Raw genomic sequence first — 26,380 nt, 5'->3', positions numbered from 1 at the left:
TCAAACTGGGTGGAAGCCAATTATTGGGATGTGATTTTGTTTAGAACAGAGTGGGATGGGATAACCATGGCACTATTTATAACAATTTAGATTTACTGCAATTAGATAAAGGAAAAGGAAGCTGTCAATTAAAGGCCAACCCACCCTGGCATAATCAATCATCAAACTAAAACTGAAACAGCTCTTTTCATTTCATTGTTGAAGTAAGCCACCCAACATCCTGGACCACTGACATCATAACTCACTGGAAATGAACTTGAACAGAGATTTACAACTTGAGTTAAACAAAGAAAAATGATTGCAACTAAACACCCTATGCTGTTAACAAGCACTTGAGACTGTGTTGCAATATTATCTCTCCTGTCATTGAACAAGTGGGAAAGGATTGCATAATTAAAGTTAACATAAAATATACTCCAAACTATTGCACTGGTGCAATACTTGGACTTCTTTCATTTTCGAAAATTTAATATCATCTGTGGCACAACGTTTATGTATTTACAGCAAACAGCTCATGGGGTACGGTCACCCTTTCATTGCTACAATGATGAATTTGGCAGGGTGTCCACAGACTGCCTCAAAAGGCAAGTCAGCTCATTGTGACATGTATTCAGGGACACCGTCTCAGGATAAGGAGTTGATCATTTAGGCCTGAGCTGAGGAGACATTTCTTCATTCTGGATCAGTGGTGCTGGAAGAGCACAGCAGTTCAGGCAGTATCCAAAGTGCAGCAAAATCGACGTTTCGGGCAAAAGCCCTTCATCAGGAATAAAGGCAGTGAGCCTGAAGTGTGGAGAGATAAGCTAGAGGAGGGTGGGGGTGGGGAGAAAGTAGCATAGAGTACAATGGGTGAGTCGGGGAGGGGATGAAGGTGATAGGTCAGGGAGGAGAGGGTGGAGAGGATAGGTGGAAAAGAAGATAGGCAGGTAGGACAAGTCCGGATAAGTCATGTGGACTTATCTAAGCTGGAAGTTTGGAACTCGGGTGAGGTGGGGGAAGGGGAAATGAGGAAATTGTTGAAATCTACATTGATGCCCTGGGGTTGAAGTGTTCCGAGGCGGAAGATGAGGCGTTCTTCCTCCAGGCGTCTTGCGGTGAAGGAGGCCCAGGACCTCCATGTCCTCGGCAGAGTGGGAGGGGGAGTTGAAATGTTAGGCCACAGGGCGGTGTGGTTGATTTGGTGCAGGTGTCCCGGAGGTGTTCCCTAAAGCGCTCTGCTAGGAGGCGCCCAGTCTCCCCAATGTAGAGGAGACCGCATCGGGAGCAACGGATATAATAAATGATATTGGTGGATGTGCAGGTAAAGCTTTGATGGATGTGGAAGCACCTTTAGGGCCTTGGATAGAGGTGAAGGAGGAGGTGTGGGCACAGGTTTTACAGTTCCTGTGGTGGCAGGGGAAAGTGTCAGGATGGGAGGGTGGGTTGTTGGGGGGCGTGGACCTGACCAGGTAGTCACGGAGGGAACGGTCTTTGCGGAAGGCGGAAAGGGGTGGGGAGGGAAATATATCCCTGGTGGTGGGGTCTTTTTGGAGGTGGCGGAAATGCCGGCAGATGATTTGGTTTATGCGAAGTTTGGTAGGGTGGAAGATGAGCACCAGGGACGTTTTGTCCTTGTTACGGTTGGAGGGGTGGGTCTGAGGGCGGAGGTGCGGGATGTGGACGAGATGCATTGGAGGGCACCTTTAACCACGTGGGAAGGGAAATTGCGGTCTCTAAAGAAGAAGGCCATCTGGCGTGTTCTATGGTGGAACTGGTCCTCCTGGGAGCAGATACAGTGGAGGCGGAGGAATTGGGAATATGGGATGGCATTTTTGCAAGAGGTAGGGTGGGAAGAGGTGTAATCCTGGTAGCTGTGAGAGTCGGTGGGTTTGTAAAAAAATGTCAGTGTCAAGTCGGTCGTCATTAATGGAGATGGAGAGGTCCAGGAAGGGGAGGGAGGTGGCAAAGATGGTACAGGTAAATTTAAGGTCAGGGTGGAATGTGTTGGTGGCGCAAATGCAGGCATCAATGTAGCGGAGGAAGAGGTGGGGAGTGGTGCCAGTGTAATTACGGAAGATCAACTGTTCTACGTAATCAACAAAGAGACAGGCATAGCTGGGGCCCATACATGTGCCCATGGCTACCCCTTTGGTCTGGAGGAAATGGGAGGATTCAAAGGAGAATTTGTTAAGGGTGAGGACCAGTTTGGCCAAACGAATGAGCATGTCAGTGAAAGGTTACTGTTGGGGACGTCTGGAGAGGAAAAAACGGAGGGCTTGGAGGCCCTGGTCATGGCGGATGGAGGTGTAGAGGGATTGGATATCCATGCTGAAGATGAAGTGTTGGGGGCCGGGGAAATGGAGGTTTTGGAGGAGGTGGAGGGCATGGGTGGTGTCACGAACGTATGTGGGGAGTTCCTGGACTAGGGGGTATAGGACAGAGTCGAGGTAGTTAGAGATGAGTTCAGTGGGGCAGGAGCATGCTGAGACAATGGGTCGGCCAGGGTGGTCAGGCTTGTGGATCTTGGGAAGGAGGTAGAACCGGGCAGTGTGGGGTTCCCGGACTATGAGGTTGGAAGCTGTGGGTGGGAGATCTCCTGAGGTGATGAGGTTCTGTATGGTCTGGGAGATGATGGTTTGGTGATGGGGTGTGGGGTCATGGTCAAGGGGGCAGTAAGAAGAGGTGTCCTCAAGTTGGCGTTTGGCTTCAGCGGTGTACCTCAAGACATTTCTTCAAACAGTTAGGATTCCTCGGAGCTCTCTACCTCGGACAGTTTCAGATCATAAGCAAACGGAACCAGGAATAGACCATTCAGCTCTTTGAGCTTATCTCACCCATTTTCAATCACAGCTTATCATTTCCCAATGTCAATTTTCCACATTATTTCCCGTATCTCTTGATGCCATTAGTATCCAGACACCTACTGGTATCTACGAAAACTACTAAACCTACTGAACATGCTGAATGATTGAGCTTCCACAGACCTATGTAGTAGAGAATTCCAAAGATCGACCATCTTCTGCATGAAGAAATTCCTCTTCATCTCAGTCTTGAATGGCTTATCCCCTATTCCAAGATTATATTCTCTGGTTCTATATTCACCAGCTTGAAGAAACAAGCTATCTACATTCAAGCTGACATGCCCTGTTCACATTTTGTAAGCTTCAATCTTATATTCTTTACAATGCTAGAGAATGCAAACCCAGTTTCCTCAGTCTTCCCACTGGATGACTATTTAAGACTGAAAGGCAGATTTTTGGTACTGAGGGAATCAAGGAAAATGGGAAGCTGGTGGAAAAATGTAATAGAGGTAGACGATCAGCCATGAAGGTACTGAATAGTCCAGCAACTTCGTTGGGCATCTGCTTTACTCCTATTTCCTATGTCTTATGTTTTTAAATCAGACACTAACAGTGCCTTTAGGGCCCTGATTTAAAGTTACCACTGGTCAACTGCTTTCACAGAGCTTGGAAAACTCAGACATAATACAAAGATGGGAACAGCTAGTTCAAGCACAAACATATCTTTTTGTTGCCTTGCTGTATAATGAGCCAGAAGAGACAAAAGTATTACCCCCAGCCCCTCAACTAAATCTTACTGTCACAGTCAGCCAACACCTCCAAACCAACAAATCCATGATTCCAGGCCTTATGCACAACAATTTCTCTTTCCCTCACAGCTAATGGCCCATACCACTGAAGGTCTCTGTCCCAAAGACTGGTACCCACCCACCCACGTCAACCTCTTCGATGCTGGAATCTTGCTGTAATGGGTCAGCCCACTGCCATTGACTTTCCCAACTAGTAGCTAAAGAACCAACCAAGCAAGAAATGACAATGAGATCCTGCAGTTTGATTGAGCAGAACATCTGTAGTCCTGAGATTTCCAGGATCTTCCTCATTCCCACCCTCAACTTTGCTTCCCCTCTAAATACTGGCACAAGAACACTTCCGAAAAGAAACACATTGGTCAAGCAAAGATCAGTCTGCAAAGGAAACAGTTGAATGTTATTACTTTGTTGTGATAAAAGGAAGATTAAGCCAAAAGTGATAGTGTTGTATTACATAAACAAACGGAGTTCAGCTACATAATCATTGCTTTATTATATTTGAGCATATTTTCTTCATCTGGTTTCCACATCTGTGAGTTTTTGAAACCATTAATAACATTGCTGATATTTACAGCTGCTTAAATGTGGCAATAATGAGAATGTAAAATCTGAAATTAAAATCAATTGATCAATACTACTGTAAAATATAGAAACATATATTTGTGTCCAGTCAGATTTAATGGATTTCAGTGCTGTGTTAAACTTCCTACATTTGTTATTCATGAAACTTTCATCCTATTGAAGTCTTTTTTTCTGGAGAACTAACACTTTACAAATGTATGTATTGAGTACAATAGTAGGGAAGTCATGCTGAAGCTGTATTAACCTCAGAATAAAGTGAAGAACTGCGAATGCTGGAAATCTGAAACAAAAACAGAAATTGGTGGAGAAACTCAGCAGATCTGTGGAGAGAGAAACAAATACTTTGAGTGTGGTGATCCTTCTTCAGCTTTCTCTCCAAAGATATTGGTAGGCCTGCTTAGTTACTCCAGCAATTTTTGGTTTTGTTTCTGTATTAAGCTTCTCAAGTCACAATTAGAGTACTGCGTAGAATTTACTGACTCCATGGAGGTTGTTTGGAGGTCAAGCAGCATATGCTCAGGTGAAGAATTATGAGGTGAAGGTCAACATCCTATTGCCCTCTGACTGGCCTTGGAATGAGAAGTCTTTAGAATGGCCTCGCCCATAGGCCAAAAGAGGACCTTAGGTGCCATTTAAAAGAGACAATGCAATAATATAGCATGATTCATATTCTCAGGGTATCTTAAATCATAATCAATAAGTTACTTCTTAATTATTGCTATTAAGTAGTTAAATGAGCAGCTATTTTTTGTTCCATGAAAGAATGCTCTAGAACCCTGTTTTTGCCTTTGTGCATTTTGGTCTGAACTTCCAAAGTAGGATTTATGTTGTTCTTCCCCAGTTAATATCATCTCACATGAAGTTTAACCATGGGTGGAATCTCCTCCTACCGAGATAGTGCAGGGAGGGCAATATAATCAGGCAGGTGACATTGAGGAGATAGCTTCCGCCTTCTTGCTACCACAAGAATTGGCCTTCCCACCCAAGCACCTTATCAATGGTCTTCTGGAAGTTCATCTCTACCCTATCCACTGTGTTGTCCCTGTGCAGAGTTTCTGTTACTTCCTTAAATAATTCAAACAAAATAAGGCTAGTTAATTCAACAGATGCCAAAGTTAATATTTCCTCAAAATTTTGAACTATCTAGTAATGGAAATAGTAGCGTACTTATAGAAATGGAAATGCTACTATTTTCATCACATTCTCCATTATTAAATATTTTCACACTAAATACTTTTGGCAACAGTATCAAATGGTGACATTGGACAGCCTGCAGTTACATCATTTTGCCAAACTTGCTTTGCATTGCTTAAGTACGCATGCGCTGTGAGAACAAATGTTCTTTATCCAGTTTCCAAATAGTTAAGGACAGAAAGCATATACTTACCCCCGAACATAGACCTGGGCAACTGCACTGACATTGATCTGCACTTGGACCAAGTTGCTGCTTGAATTATCCTTATTTGAACTGAAATATAAGGCCGAAAATAAAACACATTCAACAAGGGAAAATCTGTCTTCGAACAGCAGAAATCAGAATTTGGGCAAACATTAAAAAACATATGTAGCAGGAATTTTAGCTTGTATGAAAGTTTTGTTGCTAATAAAACACACAAAAAGTAAAACCTCAGAGAGTTAATTGTCAGTTGATTAAGTGTTATCATCGAATAAATATTTATAAAAGAATGCTTTAAGCACCAAAATAGCATTACAAGTCATTAATATTTATTGAGGTGGAGGAAGAAAAACAATGACTCGAGTTCAACTTAACTCCCCTGAATCCTTAAAAGGAACTTCAGAGCATATTTCATGGCAGATGACCGAGTTATTTTTATTGTTCAGAATATTAACATTGCTAAATCATTATATTTCAGCAACTATAAATATGAAGATTGAAACAGGTTGAAGTCACAAATTTCCTCCAATCTTGACATTTTGAATCAGTTCATTTTTCAACCTTACTTCCAACAGAATATGAAAAGCTGAAGCTACAAAATGAACAAATCCTATTTATCATTTATGCAACATAATCATTTAATCTCTGGTTTCAAAAGTTTTTTTTTAAATGAGCCACAAGTTATCAGTACCACAATTAAAAATAAAGGCAGTTCAATTAAAATTTTAAAATCAGATCTGCAGGTTTCATACAAAGTTAGCCTTAGTGTATAATCAGTGAGGAGAATGAGAATTAAGAGGAAGAACCTTATAGGGGCAAAAACGATAAGGTCCATAGTGAAATTTGTCATAGAAAGAAGTCTAGGAAGGCCTAGCTTGATGTTAGGTTTAATTTGTTGCATCTTTTCTGCATTTGCAGAATGTCGAGGTGAGTTTCTCACAAGACAACAATGAATTGCCAATTAATGTAGAGTATTACTTGCTAAACACTTTGTTAATGGTACAACCATGACTTAATATTCAGATTCCTACTTACTAAGTATGCAAAAGTGATTGGAGATTGAGAATTCTCGAATGGACGTCAGTGATCCTTGGGCAAGTCAAGGGAGATAGCTTTTGCTCAGTAGGTGATCGCACAGTCAGTTAAGGACAGCTTCTGATATCAGTCCAGTCAGGGAGCTACTCAGGAAGGTCAAAGTCAGAATATGATCTACATTAGGAGTGAGAAGTGAATGTTGGACAGCCCATCGCTGGTCTTGACTCTTTCTGTCCTACTAGGGGCTATTTTCCCCCTGGTGTGAGAGGTAGCTATTCAGGGAGATGGATGAGGGTGGCTTGGCTGTTTTGGTGCAGGTGGGGAGATGTCCTGACTGAGTGGGTAGGCAGTGTAGAGGGCAGGCAGGGTGACTGGTGTTGAGAGTTGGGGTGGGTGACAGTGAGTGAAAGAAAATGTTATGGCAACAGTGAGAGTGGGAGGGCATGAGCCTTGCTGATAAGCGACACAGTGAGTATGAAGTAACGGAGAGAAGATATTGGCACTTATGCCAGAGGAATGGAAAAGATCATTGACCATCTTCCTACATTGTTGGCATTTCTCCAGATGCTGACAATGTACTGACTCAGCTGGCAATCTCTGACTAAGCTGGCATGGTCTGATATTGTGGCCTCCCATGCTGTTCTTGGAGAAGAACAACATGCTTGTGTGCCAACTTGACTAGCAGGAGTTTAAGTCCCTGCCACCAAATTCCCCCTGTCTGTCATGTCCAGGGCAAGAGTCAAGAACTGTGATTGGCAGCTCCAGACTCTAAGTACTATTCCAGGTGCACAACAGTCTTTCGATGTTGATAAATTCTGAGGTATCCCACCAGTAACACGGTGTCCTAGGAACAGTATATGGTAAAAAGTGGATAGATTCAGATGAGAGGGAACCATAGGTATGGGATTAGTAGTTATTGAGGTGAGGAGAAAATGAGGACTGCAGATACTGGAGATCGGAGTCAAAAAATGTGGTGCTGGAAAAGCACAGCCAGTCAGGCAGCACCTGAGGAACAGGAGAGTGGATGTTTCAAGCATAAGCCCTTCATAAGGAATGTGGCGGGGGGGTGGTTGGCCCAAGGGGGCTGAGAGATAAATGGGAGGGCGGTTGGTGCTGGAGGGAAGGTGGCTGCGAATGCGATAGGTGGATGAAGATGGGGTGTGATGATGATAGGTCAGAATGGTGGGTGAAGTGAATAGGTGGGAAGGAAGATTGCCAGGTAAGTCAGTTCAAGAGGGTGGTAATGGGTTGGATTTCGATCTGGATAAAGTGGGGGGAGGGGAGATCAGGAAGCTGGTGAAATTGACATTGATCCCATGTGGTTGGAGGATCCCAAGGCGGAAGGTGAGGTGTTTTCCCCCAGTGACGGGCGACTAGAATATGGCGATGGCGGAGGCGCGGGACTTGCATGTCCTTGGCAGAGTAGGAGTTGAAGTGTTTGGCCACAGGGCGGTGGGGTTGTTTAGTGATGATGGAGCATGATGCGTTGTATTCGGAGGTTGGTGAGGTGGGACGTGAGGACTGGGGGGCGGCTCTGTCCTTGCTTTGGTTGGAGGGGTGGGTTCAAGGGCAGAGGTGGGCCTCCCCCCACATTCCTGATGAAGAGCTTATGCTCGAAACATCGATTCTCCTGCTCCTCGGATGCTGCCTGACTGGCTGTGCTTTTCTAGCGCTACACTTTTTGAGGTCATGAGGTGAGTTTGTTTCAAGAAAATTCATGAGGTGTTGCTGGGAAAATCTCTCCAAATAAAACTCAACATAAATGATAGGGAGAAAAACACAAAAGTTTCAGCTAAATATGTACAGTTTGCATTTTCTTCACATATTGACATGAAAGCAAATTTTACCTTGAGAACTTCCTGAAAGTCAAGTGCATTAGGACAAGCTCTTAAAAACATGCAGCTTAACAGCCAATGAGAAAATACTGTCCTACCTGTCCATTTTCCCTTCCACCTATCCATTCCACCCTCCCCTCCGACTTATCACCTTTATCCCCACCTCCATCCACCTATCGCACTCTCAGTTCCCTTGCCCCCAGCCCTCCCCCCCAATTTATCACTCCACCTCCGAGGCTCCCAGCCTCATTCTTGATGAAGGGCTTTTGCCCGAAATGTTGATTCTTCTGCTCCTCGGATGCTGCCTGACCTGCTGTGCATTTTCAGCACCACATTCTCAACGATGTACAATCTTCTGTTAAGTTATCACTTATTTGGTGTATATGTGGGTTAATATAGCCATGGAGTGCAGACTAGGTGAAAGCAGAACGAGAATGCAGAAGATATACAGCAAGACATATCAGCAAGATCAGTAAGCTTCACACAGTCAGGAAGGAGAGATCACATCCAGAGTGAGTCACAGCTCAAATGTGCATATCGTTCAGAAATTTGGAGGCAGTGTGGAAATTTGGTGCAGCAAGTTGGGGTGTTTTTTGCTTGCTTTTTTGGCTCATAGTTTGAAAGGTTTTTGAAGCACAGGGTCAGGGGCCCAGAACAAAAGAATGGCATCACAGGTAAACCCTAAGTTCATTAATTGGTGATAACTAATAATTTGATTTTTGTAATGTGGAGGTTCTGGTATTGGATTGGGGTGGACAAAGTTAAAAATCACATAATAGCAGGTTATAGTCCAACAGGTTTAGTTGGATATATTCGCTTTCGCAGCGCTGCTCCTTTGTCAGGTAACCAGTCAACTAGCTACCTGACGAAGGAGTAGTGCTCTGAAAGCTTGTCCTTTCATATAAATCTGTTAGACTATAACCTGCTGTTTTGTGATTTTTAACTTTGATTATGATGTGTTGCTTTCCGGTTGAAGGTAAATAGGGGAAATATTTATAGGCTACAAATGATGTGGGCCAGGCGATGTGTTGTAACTGCATGAGGTGGGAGCGGATGGACCCCATTCTTGTTCATAGTGACCACATCTGTAGCAAGTGTTGGTTGCTTGAGGAACTCTGGCTCAGGGTTGATTAGCTTCAGCCTGAGCTTTGAACACTGCGGCACCCAGGGATGGGGACATAGAACACAGAACATATAATGTTACAATGCAGTACAGTCCCTTCGGCCGTCGATGTTGCGACGACCTGTGAAACCAACCTGAAGCCCATCTAACCAACACTATTCCATTATCATCCATATGTTTATCCAATGACCATTTAAATTCCCTTAAAGGTGGCTGTTACAGGCAGGGCGTTCCACACCATTACTATTCTCTGAGTAAAGAACCTACCTCTGAGATCTGTCTGATATCTATCACTCCTCAATTTAAAGTTATGTTCACTTGTGCTAGCCATTACTATCTGAGGAAAAAGGCTCTAACTGTCCATCCTCTAATTTTCTGATCATCTTGTATGTCTTTATTAAGTCACCTCTCAAATTCTTCTCTCCAACAAAAGCAGTCTCAGTTCCGTCAGCCTTTCCTCCATGCCAGGCAACATCCTGGTAAATCTCCTCAGAACCCTTTCCAATGCTTCCTGTACTATTGCAGATAAGGCATTCCATACCCTTACTTTGTCCACAAGCTTCCTATAATGCAGCAGCCAGGGCTGTAAGACGCGGCCAGAACTGTACGCAATACCCCAAGTGCAGCCGCACCAGAGTTTTTTTACAGCTGCAGCATGTCCTCATGGCTTCGAAACTCAATCCCTCTATCAATAAAAGCTAACACCGTATGCCTTCTTAACAACCCTATCAACCTGGGTGGCAACTTTCAGGGATCTATGTACATGGACACTGAGATCTCTCTGCTTATCTACACTATCAAGAATCATACCATTAGCCCAGTACTCTCTGTTCCTGGTATTCCTTCCAAAGTGAATCACCTCACAATTTTCCACATTAAACTCCATTTGCCACCATTCAGCCCAGCTCTGCAGCTTATCTATGTCCCTCTGTAACCTGCAAAATCCTTCGGCACAGTCCACAACTCCACCGACCTTATTATCATATGCAAGTTTACTAACCCATCCTTCTATGCCCTCATCCAGGTCATTTATAAAAATGACAAACAGCAGACAAAAAACAGATCCTTGCGGTCCACCACTAGTAACTTAACTCGAGGAAAAGAATTTCCCATCAACCACTACCCTCTGTCTTCTTTCAGCTAGCTAATGTTTAGATTAGACTTACAGTGTGGAAACAGGCCCTTCGGCCCAACAAGTCCACACCGACCCGCTGAAGCGCAACCCACCCATACCCCTACATTTACCCCTTAACTAACACTACGGGCAATTTAGCTTGGCCAATTCACCTGACCCGCACATCTTTGGACTGTGGGAGGAAACCGGAGCACCCGGAGGAAACCCACGCAGACACGGGGAGAACGTGCAAACTCCACACAGTCAGTCGCCTGAGTCGGGAATTGAACCCGGGTCTACAGGCGCTGTGAGGCAGCAGTGCTAACCACTGTGCCACCGTGCCGCCTAATTTCTGACCCAAACCACTAAATCACCCTCAATCCCTTACCTCTGTATTTTCTGCTCTAGTCTACCATGGGGAGCCTTATCAAATGCCTTATGAAATCCGTATATGGCACATCAACCACTTTACCCTCATTCATCTGTTTGGCGATCATCTCAAATAACTCAATAAGGCTTGTGAGGCACAGCCTACCCTTCAACAATCCATGTTGACTATCCCAATTAAATTATTCGTTTCTAGATGATTGTAAATCCTACCTCTTATAATCATTCCCAATTGGATCTAATCTAATCTAAAAACTTTACCCACAACCAAAGTAAGGCTCTCTGGTCTATAATTACTAGGGTTGTCTTTACTCCCCTTCTTGAACAAAGGAACAACATTTGTTATCCTCCAGTCTTCTGACACTATTCCTGTAGACAATGATGACATAAAGATCAAAGCTAAAATTTGTGCAATCTCCTCCCTAGCTTCCCAGAGAATCCTAGGATAAATCCCATCTGTTCCAGGGGACTTATCTATTTTTACACTCTCCAGAACTGCTAACACCTCCTCCTTATGAACCTCAATCCTGTCTAGTCTAATAACCTATATTTCAGTATTTTCCTTGACAACATTGTCCTTTCTCCTGGATGTTGTGTTTCAGCAGGCAGTCACACCCGAGATTAATTACCTTGAAATTGGTCAGTACTCAGGGACAGGAGGGTGTGACAATGAGCAAGGCATGTTGAGAAATTGAGGAGTGAAGGAGCCTCAACTCTTGAACTTGTCTATCAGGTTTGAGATTCTTGCTCCTTGTGTGGATGAGAGTGAGGGCTATAGGAAGGATGAGAAAACTAGCCATGGAGTCACTCAAGGTGTGGAGAAAAGAGAAATGTAGTAGTAATCAGAGATGGTATAGTCAGGGAATAGACACTGTTCTGTGACCAGGATCAAATGTCCCATATGGTGTAAAAGCAAATTACTGCAGATGCTGGAATCTGAAACCAGCTTTGACAAAGGGTCAGTTAAACTCAAAACATCAGCTCTTTTCTCTCCTTACAGATGCTGCCAGACCTGCTGAGATTTTCCAGCATTTTCTCTTTTGGTCCCAAATGATGTGTTGCCTGGCTGATGCCTGGTTCAGGATTTCTCACCTGGGCTGCTCAGGAACTTAGAGCGGGAGGAGAAAGTTCCAGTTATCATGATCCATGTAGGTAGGAGTGATATAATTAGAAGTTCTGCTGAGGGAATATGGGCAGCTAGGGCCTAAATAAAATGCTGAAACAAAAAGGTAATAATCTCTGGATTATTACCTGAACCAACTGGAAAATTGGCACAGGGTTAACAAGATTAAGGATGTAAACAAGTGGCTTAAAGGTTGGTGTGGGTGAAACAGGTATGAACTCATGGGATATTGTGACCAGAAGTGGGGAAGGAGAGAGCTGTTGCATTGGGACAGGCTGTGCCTGAATCATGCAGGAATCAGAGAGCTGGTGAATCACAGAAGTGGGACTGTGGATAGGATTTTAAATTAAACAGTGGGCAGGTGTTCACGTGCATGGAAAATAATGGAAAATATTAAAGGTGGGGAGGGCTCAGCAGTGATTACTAAAACTTCCTGTCTGTTCTTCCATGGATCAGTGACAAAGACAAATTGTAGCACATCAGCAATACATACCAGTCTCATACCAACTAGTTACAGTAAGCCTCAAGTACATTACATCATTGTACTCTCTAGTGACAACTGAGTAAGAATTTAGCTGAGGAAGACTGGCAGGTAGATGGCCGGACAACCTTCATTGATCATATCCTGACTGGATAAGGTCTTAGCCACTTTTTAAAAAAAAATGTAACATAAGAAAGTCGTGCCAATTTGCAACTTGATAAGCATATTATTTGTATTATTTACACATTAGTTACCAAAGTCAGCAAGTTCCTAATGTTTAGGGGTTGATTCTTTACTCAGCGAGTCGTGAGTTCATGGAATGCCCTGCCAGTAGCAGTGGTGGACTCTCCCTCTTTATGGGCATTTAAACGGGCATTGGATAGGCACATGGAGGATAGTGGGCTAGTGTAGGTTACGTGGGCTTGGATCGGGGCAACATTGAGGGCCAAATGGCCTGTACTGTGCTGTATTTTTCTATGTTCTATGTTCTGTCACTTTGTCAGCAAGCCACTCCATTAAGCACCAATTTGCACTTCTATGCACACACTACATTTGGTTACGCAATCAAGGTCTTCAGCGACTTGGCAACTTCAGTGATATGTGAAGCATATTACATTGCTTCACAAGGAGATTCCCTCATACAGTTTCAACAGGCTGACTGATTTCATCCACAATTATCTACAGGGGACCATTTTGCACTTCTTTTCAAAAATCTGCAGCTACGTGAGTAAATTTGTAACTCACCTTTTGATCTGCAGGTCAAAGCTGATGCTGGCAGCTGCTGTTTCCAAGTGCTGAACAGCAAAACGGAGCCCCACAGACAGCTGGCAAAGAAATGGATCAAAGCATTAACCATCAACAGATGCCGGAGTTACAGTATGGAATTCTTACTGGGGAAAACAGTTATTGGCCAGAGTACCAAAGAAACTAAATCTTACCATGAATCTTACTTCAGTGAGCACTGAACCTATTAATTCATGCTGATGAGGTACCTTATCATCCCTTTTTACATTACTTTTAGCTGTTTTTCCTGCTTCCTCTAAAATGTTATTAATCATTACTCAACAGCAGATTAAAATACCTTGACAGACTTTATACAAAAATACATTATGGGATCCTATGCATTACCTGTAAATTAAGGGACAGTTTTAGTCTGTACGACCAGCCACAAGAAAGTACATTTTACAAAGTTTAACACCTGGTACAAAACTTTGCCAACTAAGTGTGAAGCTGAGGAATCCAAGTACAGAGGCAGCCTCAAAGACTGGCCAGGATTTCTTTCATGCACTCAGATGTTGTGCGCGTTGCTGGCTGAGCCAACATTTAGTGCCCTGTCCCTAGTTGCCCTTAAGAAAATGGTGGTGAGCTGCCTCTTGAACCGTTACAATCCATGTGCTGTTGGTAGACCCAAAATGCCACTTACTGGGACGAGTTTGAGGATTTTGTCTCAGTGACACTCAACGATATACTTCCGTATCTGGAAGGTAAGTGACTTGGAACATGATGGTGTTCCTTTGTATTTGCTGCCCTTGTCCTTCTTGATGAAAGTAGAATTAGAAATGCTGCCCTTGAACACTGGCAGTGGATTGAATGGATGCTTGCGACCGTGGTGCCAGGCTGGCAGGCTGCTTTGTCCTGGATGATGTCAATTTTCTGAAATGTTGCTGTAATAATGCTCATCCAGGCAACTAGGGAGTATTCCATCATAGTCCTGACTTGTGCCTTGTAGATAGTGGACAGGCTCTGGGAATTCAGGAGGTGAGTTACTTGCTGCAGTATTCCTAACTTCTGACCTGCTTTTGCAGCCACACTACTTATATGACTAGTCAAATTCAGGTTCAGGTCAATAGTAATGTCCAGGATGAAGCATTTTATGAGCCTGATGAATTTCAAGTCCAAATTCCTAATGCCATGCTTGATGGATGAAGCTCCATACCTATAGGATGAGCTGATAAAATCATATCTTCTGTCTCTACTTAGACTACAGCACAGGAACAGGCCATGTGTACCATTGCTTTATGTCAGCGTGTGTTTCATATGGACTTCCTTTCACTCTCTTCATCAAACCTTATCACCATCCTTCTATTCTTTCTGCCCTGCAGTGCTTACCCAGTTTTCTCTGACATACATCTATGTGACATTTACCTATTCAACTTCCTTGTGATATAGTATTTCATTTTCTTACCTCTCTTTGGTTAATGTTTGTTTTTCTGAATTCTCTATCAGATTTATTAGTGACTACCTTTGGCCTCTTGACTAAGTGAAAGCATTTATGTTACAATTACCTGATTATCCTTCATGGCTTTAGAAACTCCAATTGTTATTATTTAAATTTCTGCATTGTAGAGAAACATACGCCAGATGTTCTGCCTTTACTTATAATCCATCCTCTTAGTTCTGTACCATCTTTTGTATCTGTGTTGCACCTTCTCCAGCACCCTATATATTTCTTTTATTATTTAGACACAAGACTGTACACAGCACAAGTTAATTGACAATTTTTTGCTTTTTAGTTTGATTTCTCTAGAACAGCTTAGTTTATTTCCTTTAATATCTTATTGTTACTACTTTTAAGGATTTATTTTTCTGTACCCTTTTAGACTCTAAATAATGTGTGGTTTCGTTATTCTTCTCTGGTGTTCGGAGCAAGGCATAGGCATGGATAGAGGACTGGCTGACTGGCAGTGTGGAGAATAAGTGTCTTTTTCAGAATGGCAGCCTATGACTAGTGGGGTTCCACAGGGGTCTGGGTTGGGACCACAACTATTCATGTCATACATTAATTATCTGGACAAAGCAACTGAAGGCATTGTCGCTCCTTTTACAGATGACACAAAGATAGGTAGAGGGACGGGTAGTGTTGATGAAGCAGGGATTCTGCAGAAAGACTTGTCAGTCTAAGAGGGTGGGCAAAGAAGTGGCAGATGGAATAAAATGTAGGAAAACATGGGGTTATGCATTTTTGGTAGGAAGGATAGAGGCATAGACTATTTTCTAAATAGCAAAAGGTTTCAGAACTCTGAAGCACAAAGGTACTTGGGAGTCCTAGTTCAGGACTCTGTTAAGATTGACATGCAGGTTCAGTTGATGTTAGAAGCTCAAGTACCATGTTATCATTAATTTCAAGAGGGCTAGAATACAAGAACAGAGGTGTACTGCTGAGGCTGTGTAAGGCTCTGGTCAGACTGCTTTTGAAATAAAAGGAAGGATGTGCTGGCCTTGGAAACGGTCCAGCAGAGGTTTACAAGAATGATTGTGGGGATGAAGGGCTTGACATATGAGGAGTGTGCCTGTGCTTGGCACTTCGAAAGAAGACAGGGGTTCTGACTGAAATTTACAGAATACTAGGTGGCTTGGATAGCATGGATATGGAGAAGCTGTTTCCACTAGTAGGAGAGACTAGGACCTGAGGGCACTGCCTCAGAGTGACGACCTTTTAGAATCCCTACAGTGTGGAAATAGGCCATTTGGCCCAACAAGTCCACACCAACCCTCCAAAGAGTAACCTACCCAGGCTCATTCCCCTACCCTATTACTTTACATATACCCTCATTAATGCACCTAACCTACACATCCCTCATCACTCTGGGCAATTTAACATGGCCAATTTACCTAACCTGCACATCTTTGAACAGTGGGAGGAAACCAGAGCACCCGGAGTGAACCCACACAGACACGGGGCGAATGTGCAAACTCTACACAGACAGTCACCCGAGGCTGGATTTGAACCCAGGGGGCGCTGTGAGGCAACAGTGCTAACCACGGAGCCATTGTGCCACCTAAAAGGTAGTTAATCTGTGGAACCCATTGACGTAGAGAAATGTGGAAGCCAAGTATTTGAGTGCAATTAAGACAGAGGTAGATAGCTCCTTGATTGGTAAGGGTTTCAAGGGTTATGGGGTGAAGGCAGCAGAATGTATTTGAGAAACAATTAGCCATGGTTGAATGGCAGAACAGACTCAATAGGCTGAATGGCCTCATTCTGTTCCAATATCTTATGGTCTAAATTCCCAGCTAAGTCAATTGTTTTTAAGGAAACAAAGATCAGACAGCTGCAGATCATTATATATCCAATAATGGCCCCAGTGATTGGCATAACCAGGAAAACTTAATTAAGTGATAATCCATAGATGATCACTTGAGTTAAAGTACTTTGTGATCATGTACAAAAATTGGCTCCCCTTCTGCCTCCATTCATTTGGGTTCCAGCACTTGTGTTTGTGCTATCCTACTCTTAGTCTGTCTACTCAATCAGCCATAGCAAAATCTCCACAGGATGTGTGCTATGATGTAGAAGTAAATTTTATCTGGTGCAGACCTTTTGGTGCAACATTCTCAGATTTTCAAAACTTCCGCAGCCCACAATGTATACTGTTACTGATCTGTGTGAACATGACTCAGGAACTAATGTAAAGTTCAAAGGTCAGTGATTCATTTCTCCACACTGAAATCAAACAGCTCAATCAGTAACTCACCCTCTGACCTAGTTCTACAAATGCTCAGTGATACAGCACTGGACCACCAATAGTTCAAAAGGAGCATCAATTCTTTTAAAAGGCAAATTAACTAAAAATAACAAAAAAAAGCATAATGCCCAACAGTTTCACCATCAGCGCAGCTCACACAGAGAAACATTCAGTGACAACAATAATACTTAATTTTTCACTTTCTACATTGAAGTTGCCACCAGTTGTGGGAATTAGCAATAACAAGCCCACTGCAGTTAGAATTTCCAGTGGGCATTGGGACCTTGGTGTCAGGTCAATGTTGGTGATGCACAACCAACTCTGGTGACTGGTGCACTTTTGTGCAGCCATCTTTCTTCATTAAAGACTTGAAGTAGATTCCTGATGTTTTAGGGCCAGCCAAAGGGTCCACAGTAACTATCAGGCTGGCAGTCCCATCAGGAGAGATAGCTTGTAGCTGAGTCAGAAAAGTAAGCACATGGGCACTCCTTAGTTGCCTCCAGAGAAATCAATAACTGAATGGCTCAAAGCCAGTAGGCCATTAGCATGGTTGGGAAAACCACTGTGCAGGCTTTCAAAACCGTTTCAGCCTTATATCTCGATGTCTCCATGGGAAACTAGTGATATAATAGCAAAATAAATGACAGTGTGCCCTCAACATCATCACCATGGAGACAGGAAAACTGAGCAGTGATTTTTTTTCCACTGCTGGCACCTTGTGTTCCTTGCCAACTCTATCAATATATGTTACTCGGTATAGGTTGGTTCTTATTAATTCTCCTTTTTCTTACTTTGTTGTGGGCCTGCACTGTTTGGTATCAGAGTATCTACCATAGAGTATCCACACCAGATGGACGATTCTTAGACACCAAGAAGATATATTGCATGATAGTAATAAATACAGCTACATCTAGTTGGGAGGGATTACTAGGACCTTAGGAGCTGGTACAGAGACATCTCCCAGTGGAATTTAGGGTAGCACTCACTGTGTCGACCCACAGACAGTTTGTGGTATCAGCTGAATGGGTGAAACCAACGTAACACAAACATTAATCACTTCAGCAACATTACCTTAGATAAAAGATACCTAACACATACATTTAATTTTTATCTATTAAGGTTGGTTGCAGAATCGTCTGTAGAATATGCTCCAATAATCTAGTTGCATAGATTGAAGGTTAAATAGTATTTTAAATATATCAAACTTATGACATTAGTCTGGATTTTTACCTGGCCTGCTAGGAGTGAATCAAATTTTGTGAATAACCTGGATCTTATGAGTCCATTGCATTCAATTCCTCAGTCCATTTGTAGTGTCATTGATATATTCTCTTTCTGGAATCTACCTGTTTTACTGACAAGAAACTAGTCTGTCATTGGACAGTCAGTAACTACAAAAAAACACCAAAAGAACTACCAATGCTATATAAGAGAGAAACAAAAACAGAAATTGCTGGAAAAACTCAGCAGGTCTGGCAGTATCTGTGGAAGAAATCAGAGTTAATGTTTCGGGTCCAATGAACCGCCCTCAGAACACTCCACAGAAAGCTGCGCAGAGACTCAGTGCATGAATCACAGAAACTATCATTCAAGAAATAGGGAAGGCAAATGGAATTTTGGCCTTCATTTCAAAGGGAAATGAGTATAAAAGCTTGTCAAAGGCATTTTATGTAAAAAAAATTGCTAAAACTATACAAGGCACGAGTCCGACCACAGCTGGATACTGTGAACAGTTTTGATCACCTTCTGAAAGGAAAGAGAACAGGCATTGGAGGCAATCCAGAGAATGTTCACTAGGTTGGTATGGAGAGACTTTCTCATAAAGTGAGCTAATGTCGATTGGACCAGGACTTATTGGACAGTAGAAGAATATGAGGAAACTTAACTGCAATATGAGCTTAACTGGACAGATTCAGAGAAATTGCTTTCCCATCTGGACGATTCTACAACCAAAGGACATAATCTAAGTTAAATAACTCTATAGAGGCCTGTATCCCATCACCAAGTCATTCCTCTGACACTTATCTGTCAACCAGGACCCCTAATTGGACTAGATAAACAACCCCAATCAGGGAACTCATATTCTATCAGGTCCACCTGGCTGACCTTGTTACAATCACTACACTGAGGATGAGATATCTATCTGATGAGGAAAGGATGAGCAGATTGTGCCTATATTCATGTGAGTATAGAAGATTGAGATGTGACCTTGTTGAAACTTGTAAGAGTCTAAGAGAGTTGGACAAGATAAATCCTGAGAGATTTTGTCCCGTTGTGGATGATTCTAGAACTTGGGGATACAGTTTAAAAATAAGGGTCAGCCATTTAGGATGCAGAGAAGGAGGAATTTTGTTCTCTTAGCGGAGTTGTAATAATTGTTAAGCATTGGAATTTTTTTAACAGTCTAACAATAAGATTTACAGTCTCATCATCATATCGAAAGTATCCACCTGACTCCTTGGAATGCCTCAGAGAACAGTAAAGTCTGATTCATCAAACTCCACATTTAAATCTGTGCTAGACTAGTTTTTAATTTACAAGTGTGTCAACTATGATGCAGGCAGGAGTGAAGGGGCAATAGGCCATCAGACCAACTGTGTGTGTCTGCATGGATTTCCTCAAGATGGCCCGGGGTTCTTCCCACATTCCAGGCTAGGTGGATTAGCCATGCAGTGTTGCAGGGATTGGGGAGGGTCATGTGGACTCAGTGGGCTGAATGGTCTGCTTCCACACAATAGGGGTTCTAAGATTCTATGATCTTACTTGTCAGTAGGGCAGGCTCGAGTGTTCAAATGGTGTACTCCTGCTCCTATTTCTTACAAGCATATGGCAGCACCAGGGATAATCTTGTAGGGGTGGAGATTGCTGAGGGGTGGGAGTTTGGGTGTGTGTTAAAGGTGTGGTAACATTCTAACAATAAGATTTACAGTCTCATTATCATATCGAAGGTATCAACCTGACTCCTTGGAACACCTCAGTTAAAGCTGGCGGTGAGCATGCAACATTAACACATGGCATACTATCAATGGAGCTTTAAGCATATGACACAGCATCATAATGACTGCATTAATAAAGGACACAACTGTATGAAAAAATGTGTTTGCCAAACTGATCCTTGGTTTAGGAACAGAGAAGCAGTGTGTTAGTTTGCGATATCATTCATTAGTGATATAATGATGCAATCCATACTAAATACATGAACCACGAAGCGATGAATTCTATAAATGCTCAAAACATCCAAAAGTCTTCTCTCTGGCATTTCAGGAAATAACACAGCTTTAAAAAAAATGACAAAATACAAACTATTACTTTCAAAAACAACCCTCCAAAAGGGAATTGACTTCCAGCTTTTTTTCAATGTATTAACATTGTTATTCCATTGCGCTTAAAAAAAAATACACAATTCAGAAAAGGTGTGTTACTTACATTGGTTCCAGCTGTCATAGGATTTCCCAGATCACAGACAACCATTTGAGTTGAATTGTCCACTTTATAGGCACAGCTTAGCTTGCTCAGTGCCTGGGAAGATAGCACAAGAATACACAAACTATAAGAAGTTTTGCACAAATACTCACGTGGGATAAAAAGCCTGCAATTAAAATGTTTGACGCTCATTTTTATTTATCTTTACCACCCAAAAACAAAGATATTCCCCCTCCTCCACCAGAAGCTGTATGTAGATGCCTGTATAAATAATTATAGTTCACATGTCACGCTGAATGTTCTGGGAAGAACAAAAGTCTCTTTCAAAAGTCAGAAATGGCAGTGAGCCCCCTATCAAAATCAAGTTCCCATCAGACGGCAGAGGTCCAGCCTGCCAACAGCTATTCGTTTTTTTGATTAGATTAGAATCCCTACAGTGTGAAAACAGGCTCTTCGGCCCAACAAGTCCACACCGACCCTCCGAAGAGCAACCCACCTAGACCCATTCCCCTACATTCACCCCTGACTAATGCACCTAACACTACAGGCAATTTAGCATGACCAATTCACCTGGCCTGCACATCTTTGGACTGTGGGAGGAAACCGGAGCACCCGGAGGAAACACACGCAGACACGGGAAGAATGTGCAAACTCCACACAGACAGTTGCCCGAGGGGGGGAATTGAACCTGGATCTCTGGTGCTGTGAGGCAGCAGTGTTAACCACTGAGCCACCGTGCCACCCCAAATTAAAGACTGGCAGATACTCTTCAGTGCCGATGTGAATAAGGCTGGTGGTGGTGCTGCACTCATCAGAAGCCTAGCAATGCTGTGAGACTGCAGACCAAATCCCAGACTGATGGCAGAATGGGGATTTCTAGGTGGGGTTTACAAGAGGGTGGTGGTGGGGCTTGACAAGCAAGGGTAAAGGGTGTAACTTTCTGGCTCCCCCTGGTTGATTTGACCCAGCCAACATACTTTCAGTCATGAAAGGATGCATTAAATCCAGGCCACAGACAGGGAACAACGGTGAAACAGATTTAGAGAGCGGATGTATGTAGCTCTCAGAATGGCTGTGTAAATTCATCCTCACAAAACAGCAACGAAAGACTGGAATAGTGGATACAAATGCAGCAGCTCTTCCAAGTAAGTCCAAAACATTTTGTCGGCACTAGGAGTGAAAATGCAACCTGAGATGATTATTTGTTTTCTATGAGCTCTGAGTACCTGGTGCTCAATTGGTATGCTGTTTTCTCATCCCAATTTGCATCTTTTTCAGGGCATCCACTAGCCTTGCAGACAAACGGGGGTGAATTGCCCACAGTGTTAGCAACCTCAATGATGGGCTGGAAAACTGGGCGTAACCCCATCTCGGTCAGGTTGGAGATTGTGGGATTTCATGCCCCATCATGAGGTTGTGGCTGACATCCTGTCAAAGGATGGGAGCTTGGACTCATTGAGAGTAGTGGCCTCTGGTAGGACTACACCTGGAAGAACAGGACGCAGTGATGAACGCTATCCTAACAGCATGGTGCGTAGTGTCAGAGGTCTCTGTAGCCTGTCAGGCAATCCCTGACAATGGAAGGGTGATAGGGATTGCGAGTTTGGTTTTGGTGAGGGCTAAGGTGTGTTGCCAGAGGAAGAGCCATTGCTACTAAATGTGGGAAGAAGTGGTGGTCTGAGCCCAACACAAGTTGCCATGCTGTCATCTGGCGTGTCCAAATGGTAGAGCGTTGGTCAAGCATTGGTTGTAAAATTCATGGCAGGGAAGAAGGCTGAGGGTACTCCATCATCATCTTCCAGGCCAATAACCCCACTCCACCCGACCTCCTCCTCTTACCCCCTACCCTGCCTAGCTGTCTCTGGAGGGCTGGTAAAATCCAGCACAAACATGGAACTCTTTCCACAACTCAAGAACAGCTCGTGTAAAACGGCACCAGTGCAAAGAGGAAAGTTGATCATTGTCAACCATTGCTTCTGTATTTACATGTTGAACTTTATTTTGTAAGGAGGATGATTATTGATCCTGTGCAAATTATAAACATGATATGTTATAACACAGAGATGGCTTTAAGTAAACCATGTCACTTTATAATTGTGAAATAATTGCTCTTGAAATTCAATTCCTGAACATAAAAAGGCACAATTCTGTTAAGCATCTGTACTCCTGCTCAATTTTGCATGCTACTTCAAATTTCTTCTCTCAAGCCACACATATCCAATTAATTTTATGTTACAAATCCGACAGTAACAATAAGGGAGAATCTTGGATAAAATGGTCCCCAATGTCATCTTGTATTGATCACCAACTTTAAGACTCTTGCGAGATTTTTGTCTCAAGAAATCCGTTTAGAATAACTGTTTGACAATTTGCAACCCACAGCTATCAGACAAATCAAACATTGTGTCTTCAGTTCTATTACCTCATTGTTGCGTATAACGCCAATGTAATCTGCTTCAGGTGGTATAATGACATTGAGTTCTGCTTCATATGCTCCTTCTCCTTCATTCCTCCCATTTATGATTAGAGTGAGAGGATTCTCATCTCCAAATATTAACTGTTGTCTATCACTGTGAAGCAGAAAAAGGTGAAGTGTCAATGTATTTTAATCTTTCTCCTCTCCTAGTCAAACTGACAGCATGCTATCAATCATAAACACACTCCACAGATGTTAAAGATATCATTTCTTCAGTCTCTTACTGACAATAAAAATGATCACAAATCTGTCATGATGAACGCCCATGTACTTGACTATAAATTTTACATGCTGATAAGCTTCAGTGATATGTAATACATACAAAATATTCAACTTACGGGGTAGCTGAAAGTTTAAGTGCTGGGATGCAAACATTGTCCTTTCCACAATCTAGCAGAATGTGTGCCTATTGAGAAAAGAATAATAAACTCTAGCATTTGGTTTAAAGTTTTGTATCAGTTATAGAGGCTGGAAGAATAATTCTAATATTGTAAATAAGATCCATAAACAAAAATTTAAATTGTTTTCAAAGCAGCAGAAAGAGTCAGGCTCAAATTGATGTAAGAATATAAGCACTCTGATCCTTCCATAATGCAAGGAAATTGCTTAAACATGTGTTAGTTGGCTAAATGCCAAATATTAGAACAAATACATCTAAACAATGCATTTGACTATCTATAATACAACATATTAATATTCACCCCTGTAATTTCATTACTTCATCTAATCTCAGTATGTTTCTACAATGCCTTTTCTTCATCTGCTACAATAATACACTGTAATTAGCAGGACAAGGCAACATAAGATTTTTCCTTTCTGAAACAACCCAGCCCTTGTTAGAACTACCAGAGGGAATTGACCTTACTAATAGCAGACAGTTCCTCAAGTTCAGTATAAATCAATCTTTCTCTCCCCAGAGCTTGGTTTTCACAAGTAAGTAATATCTCACTCGCTGAAATGAGCAGTGGGGAGAAGGTTGGAAATGAATGTTGATGAGCTTGGCTTGCAGCAAAACGCAGCAAAACCAAAATGTTCCAGAAGGAAAAGCCCCCTGCTGTGCAGATTCCATAAATGCTAGACCTCATAAATTTCACTCACAACACGACAAGAATACTGAAAGAACTGAATCTGAAAAGGCACATTTTGTCACATGTTCTAGTTATGTTCCAGAATGCAAACTTCAGGACAGCAGTTCAAGGAGGCCACAAGACCAAGGTTACTTAACCTGCCAGAGTCACAAAACCCACCAAAGGAAACATTGGAAACACTGCTCTTAAATTTGGCCACAAGGACAGGCGTCAGTATATTTTGGCAAAGTACATCAACTTCCACAAAGTGGAAAATCCATCATTTTTGGGAAGATTACCATGTGAGTAGGTATGTATAACCTGTGCCTATAAACCAGAAAATGTTATCTGATAATCCAGGTTCTGGAGAATTGCTCATTGCAATGGAACCTGAGGGTTTATTCTGCATCCTATTTAATAGGGACTGTTCAACAAAACTAGTTATGGACGGGATTAGAAACCTTTTCAGTCCATGAATCAAACAATTTGTCTGTGTAACTTCTTCTGTTTCTGAGCATGTTAACTTATTTTTGTAATTAATAAATTTTGATTTATGTGCCGTTGTTCTGTAGAATGTATTAAACAATGTATTAAACTCTGAGTTTCTATGGAACTTGCTTCATTAGGCCGTATGACTTGAGATATAGGAACAGGAGTAGACTGTTCAGTCCCTTGAGCCTGTTCCACCATTCAATCAGATCATGGCTGATTCCACATTCCTCGTGTTCACTTTCCTGCATTTTCATCATAACCCTTGATTCTCCTACTGATCAAGAATATGTCCACCTCAGCCTTAAATATACACAAGAGCTCTGCACTCCACAACTCTCTGTTACAAGGAGTTTCAAAGATTTGGAATCCTCTAAGAAGCGATTCTTCTGCAAGTCACTCTTAACTTGATGCCCCTTTATTCTGAGACTATGCCCTCTGGTCCTAGACTCTCCCATGGGGGGAAGCATTCTCTCAGCATTTATTCTGTCAAACCCCTTAAGAATCCTATATTATTCAATGAGATGTCTCCTCATTCTTCCACACTCCAGTGAGTAGGGTCCCAACCTGTTCAATGTTTGCTCATAAAACCATCCCTCCATACCAGGGATCATCCGAGTGAACCTTTATTGAACTGCCTGCAATGGTCCCCTTTAATAAGGGGACCAAAACACAGTATTCCAGATGTGGTCACACCACTAACTTGTACAATTGCAGTAAGACATTTCTACACTATGTTCTAACCCCTTGAAATAAGAGCCAGCATTACATTCACCTTCCTAATTAGCTGCTGCAAACTACTTTCATCCCATTTAAATATAAATTTCCAGACAAATTCACACAAATATCTAGTTTGGTTCATATTGGAAATATTTCTAAATTAAAGACCTAGCTCACAACAAGCAATTTGTTTGTCTATGGGATCGAATCTTTGTGACATAGGAAATGGTTTTGGACCCAGCTGGTGTCTGCCCGAGGTCCTTTTTCAGTTGGTGTGTATGTCTGTAACCACCTGCCATAGGGGCACACATTCTTTGACACTGCAGCTCCAATAAGTTAAGATTCTGATCCTTTGCTTAGAAATTCCTTGGCTGAGAGGTTGCACCGACTTCTGTCTTATGCCCCTTGGCCAAACCCTTTGTGGTGCTCTGCTGCCCATGGCTGCAGTGCTCTTTTGGTGGTTCGTCTTCTGTAGTCTGCCTGATCATTGAGTAAATCCGGGTCCATCCTTTAAAGTAGTAGCTTACTTAGCCAGTTTGATGAGCGGATTGTGCTTGTGCAACATGTCCTAAGTGATGAGGCTGACACTTGTTCTGTCAGCCATCTCAGACTGAAGACTCCTCAAAGCCAAGTCTCTGACCAAACAAGGAATCATGGCTTATCACTTCACGGTGCCAACTTGGTATCAAATGCTGAAAACATAAGCTTTTTACAGTGTAGCCACCTCAGCTGAGCTGTGGAGGTGTGGATGTAACTTGGATCCTATTTGCTGGAACCCCCTCCCTAACAGCACCGTGGGTATACCTATACCACATGGACTGTAACCATTCAATGAGCTCACCATATCCTTCTTGAGGGCAATTATGGATGGTCAATAGATGCTGGCCCAGTGAGAGGTACCTACATCCCATGAACAAATAAGAAAAATCTTGGATGATCTGTATTTAGAGGCCACATAAAAAATGTGAAGTGAAAGATGCTTTATAAATGGAAGACTTGGAAGAATTCATTACTCAAAAAGAAACTATGAAACATAGTGTGCTGTATGAAATATTGTAAATGAAAAATGTATGC

At 42.5% G+C, this 26,380-nt stretch overlaps 1 protein-coding gene across 1 annotated transcript in view; it reads right to left on the bottom strand.

Moving 5' to 3' along the window:
- The window catches only part of itga8 (integrin, alpha 8), a 217,519-nt gene that overhangs the window by 68,110 nt on the left and 123,029 nt on the right, over positions 1 to 26,380 (bottom strand). Inside the window, exons 19-23 of the mRNA XM_060824941.1 lie at positions 23,369 to 23,436; positions 22,977 to 23,124; positions 20,558 to 20,650; positions 13,410 to 13,489; positions 5,559 to 5,639 (exon numbers count right to left, since the gene is read on the bottom strand). Coding sequence (XP_060680924.1) covers positions 5,559 to 5,639; positions 13,410 to 13,489; positions 20,558 to 20,650; positions 22,977 to 23,124; positions 23,369 to 23,436 — 470 coding nt within the window. The remainder of the gene's footprint in view (positions 1 to 5,558; positions 5,640 to 13,409; positions 13,490 to 20,557; positions 20,651 to 22,976; positions 23,125 to 23,368; positions 23,437 to 26,380) is intronic.

Source organism: Hemiscyllium ocellatum, chromosome 5 (assembly GCF_020745735.1).
Source record: "Hemiscyllium ocellatum isolate sHemOce1 chromosome 5, sHemOce1.pat.X.cur, whole genome shotgun sequence".
In the NCBI taxonomy this organism is placed as follows: Eukaryota; Metazoa; Chordata; class Chondrichthyes; order Orectolobiformes; family Hemiscylliidae; genus Hemiscyllium; species Hemiscyllium ocellatum.
Note: the sequence above shows the minus strand (reverse complement) of the source record. Positions and strands in the feature narration are given on the sequence as shown.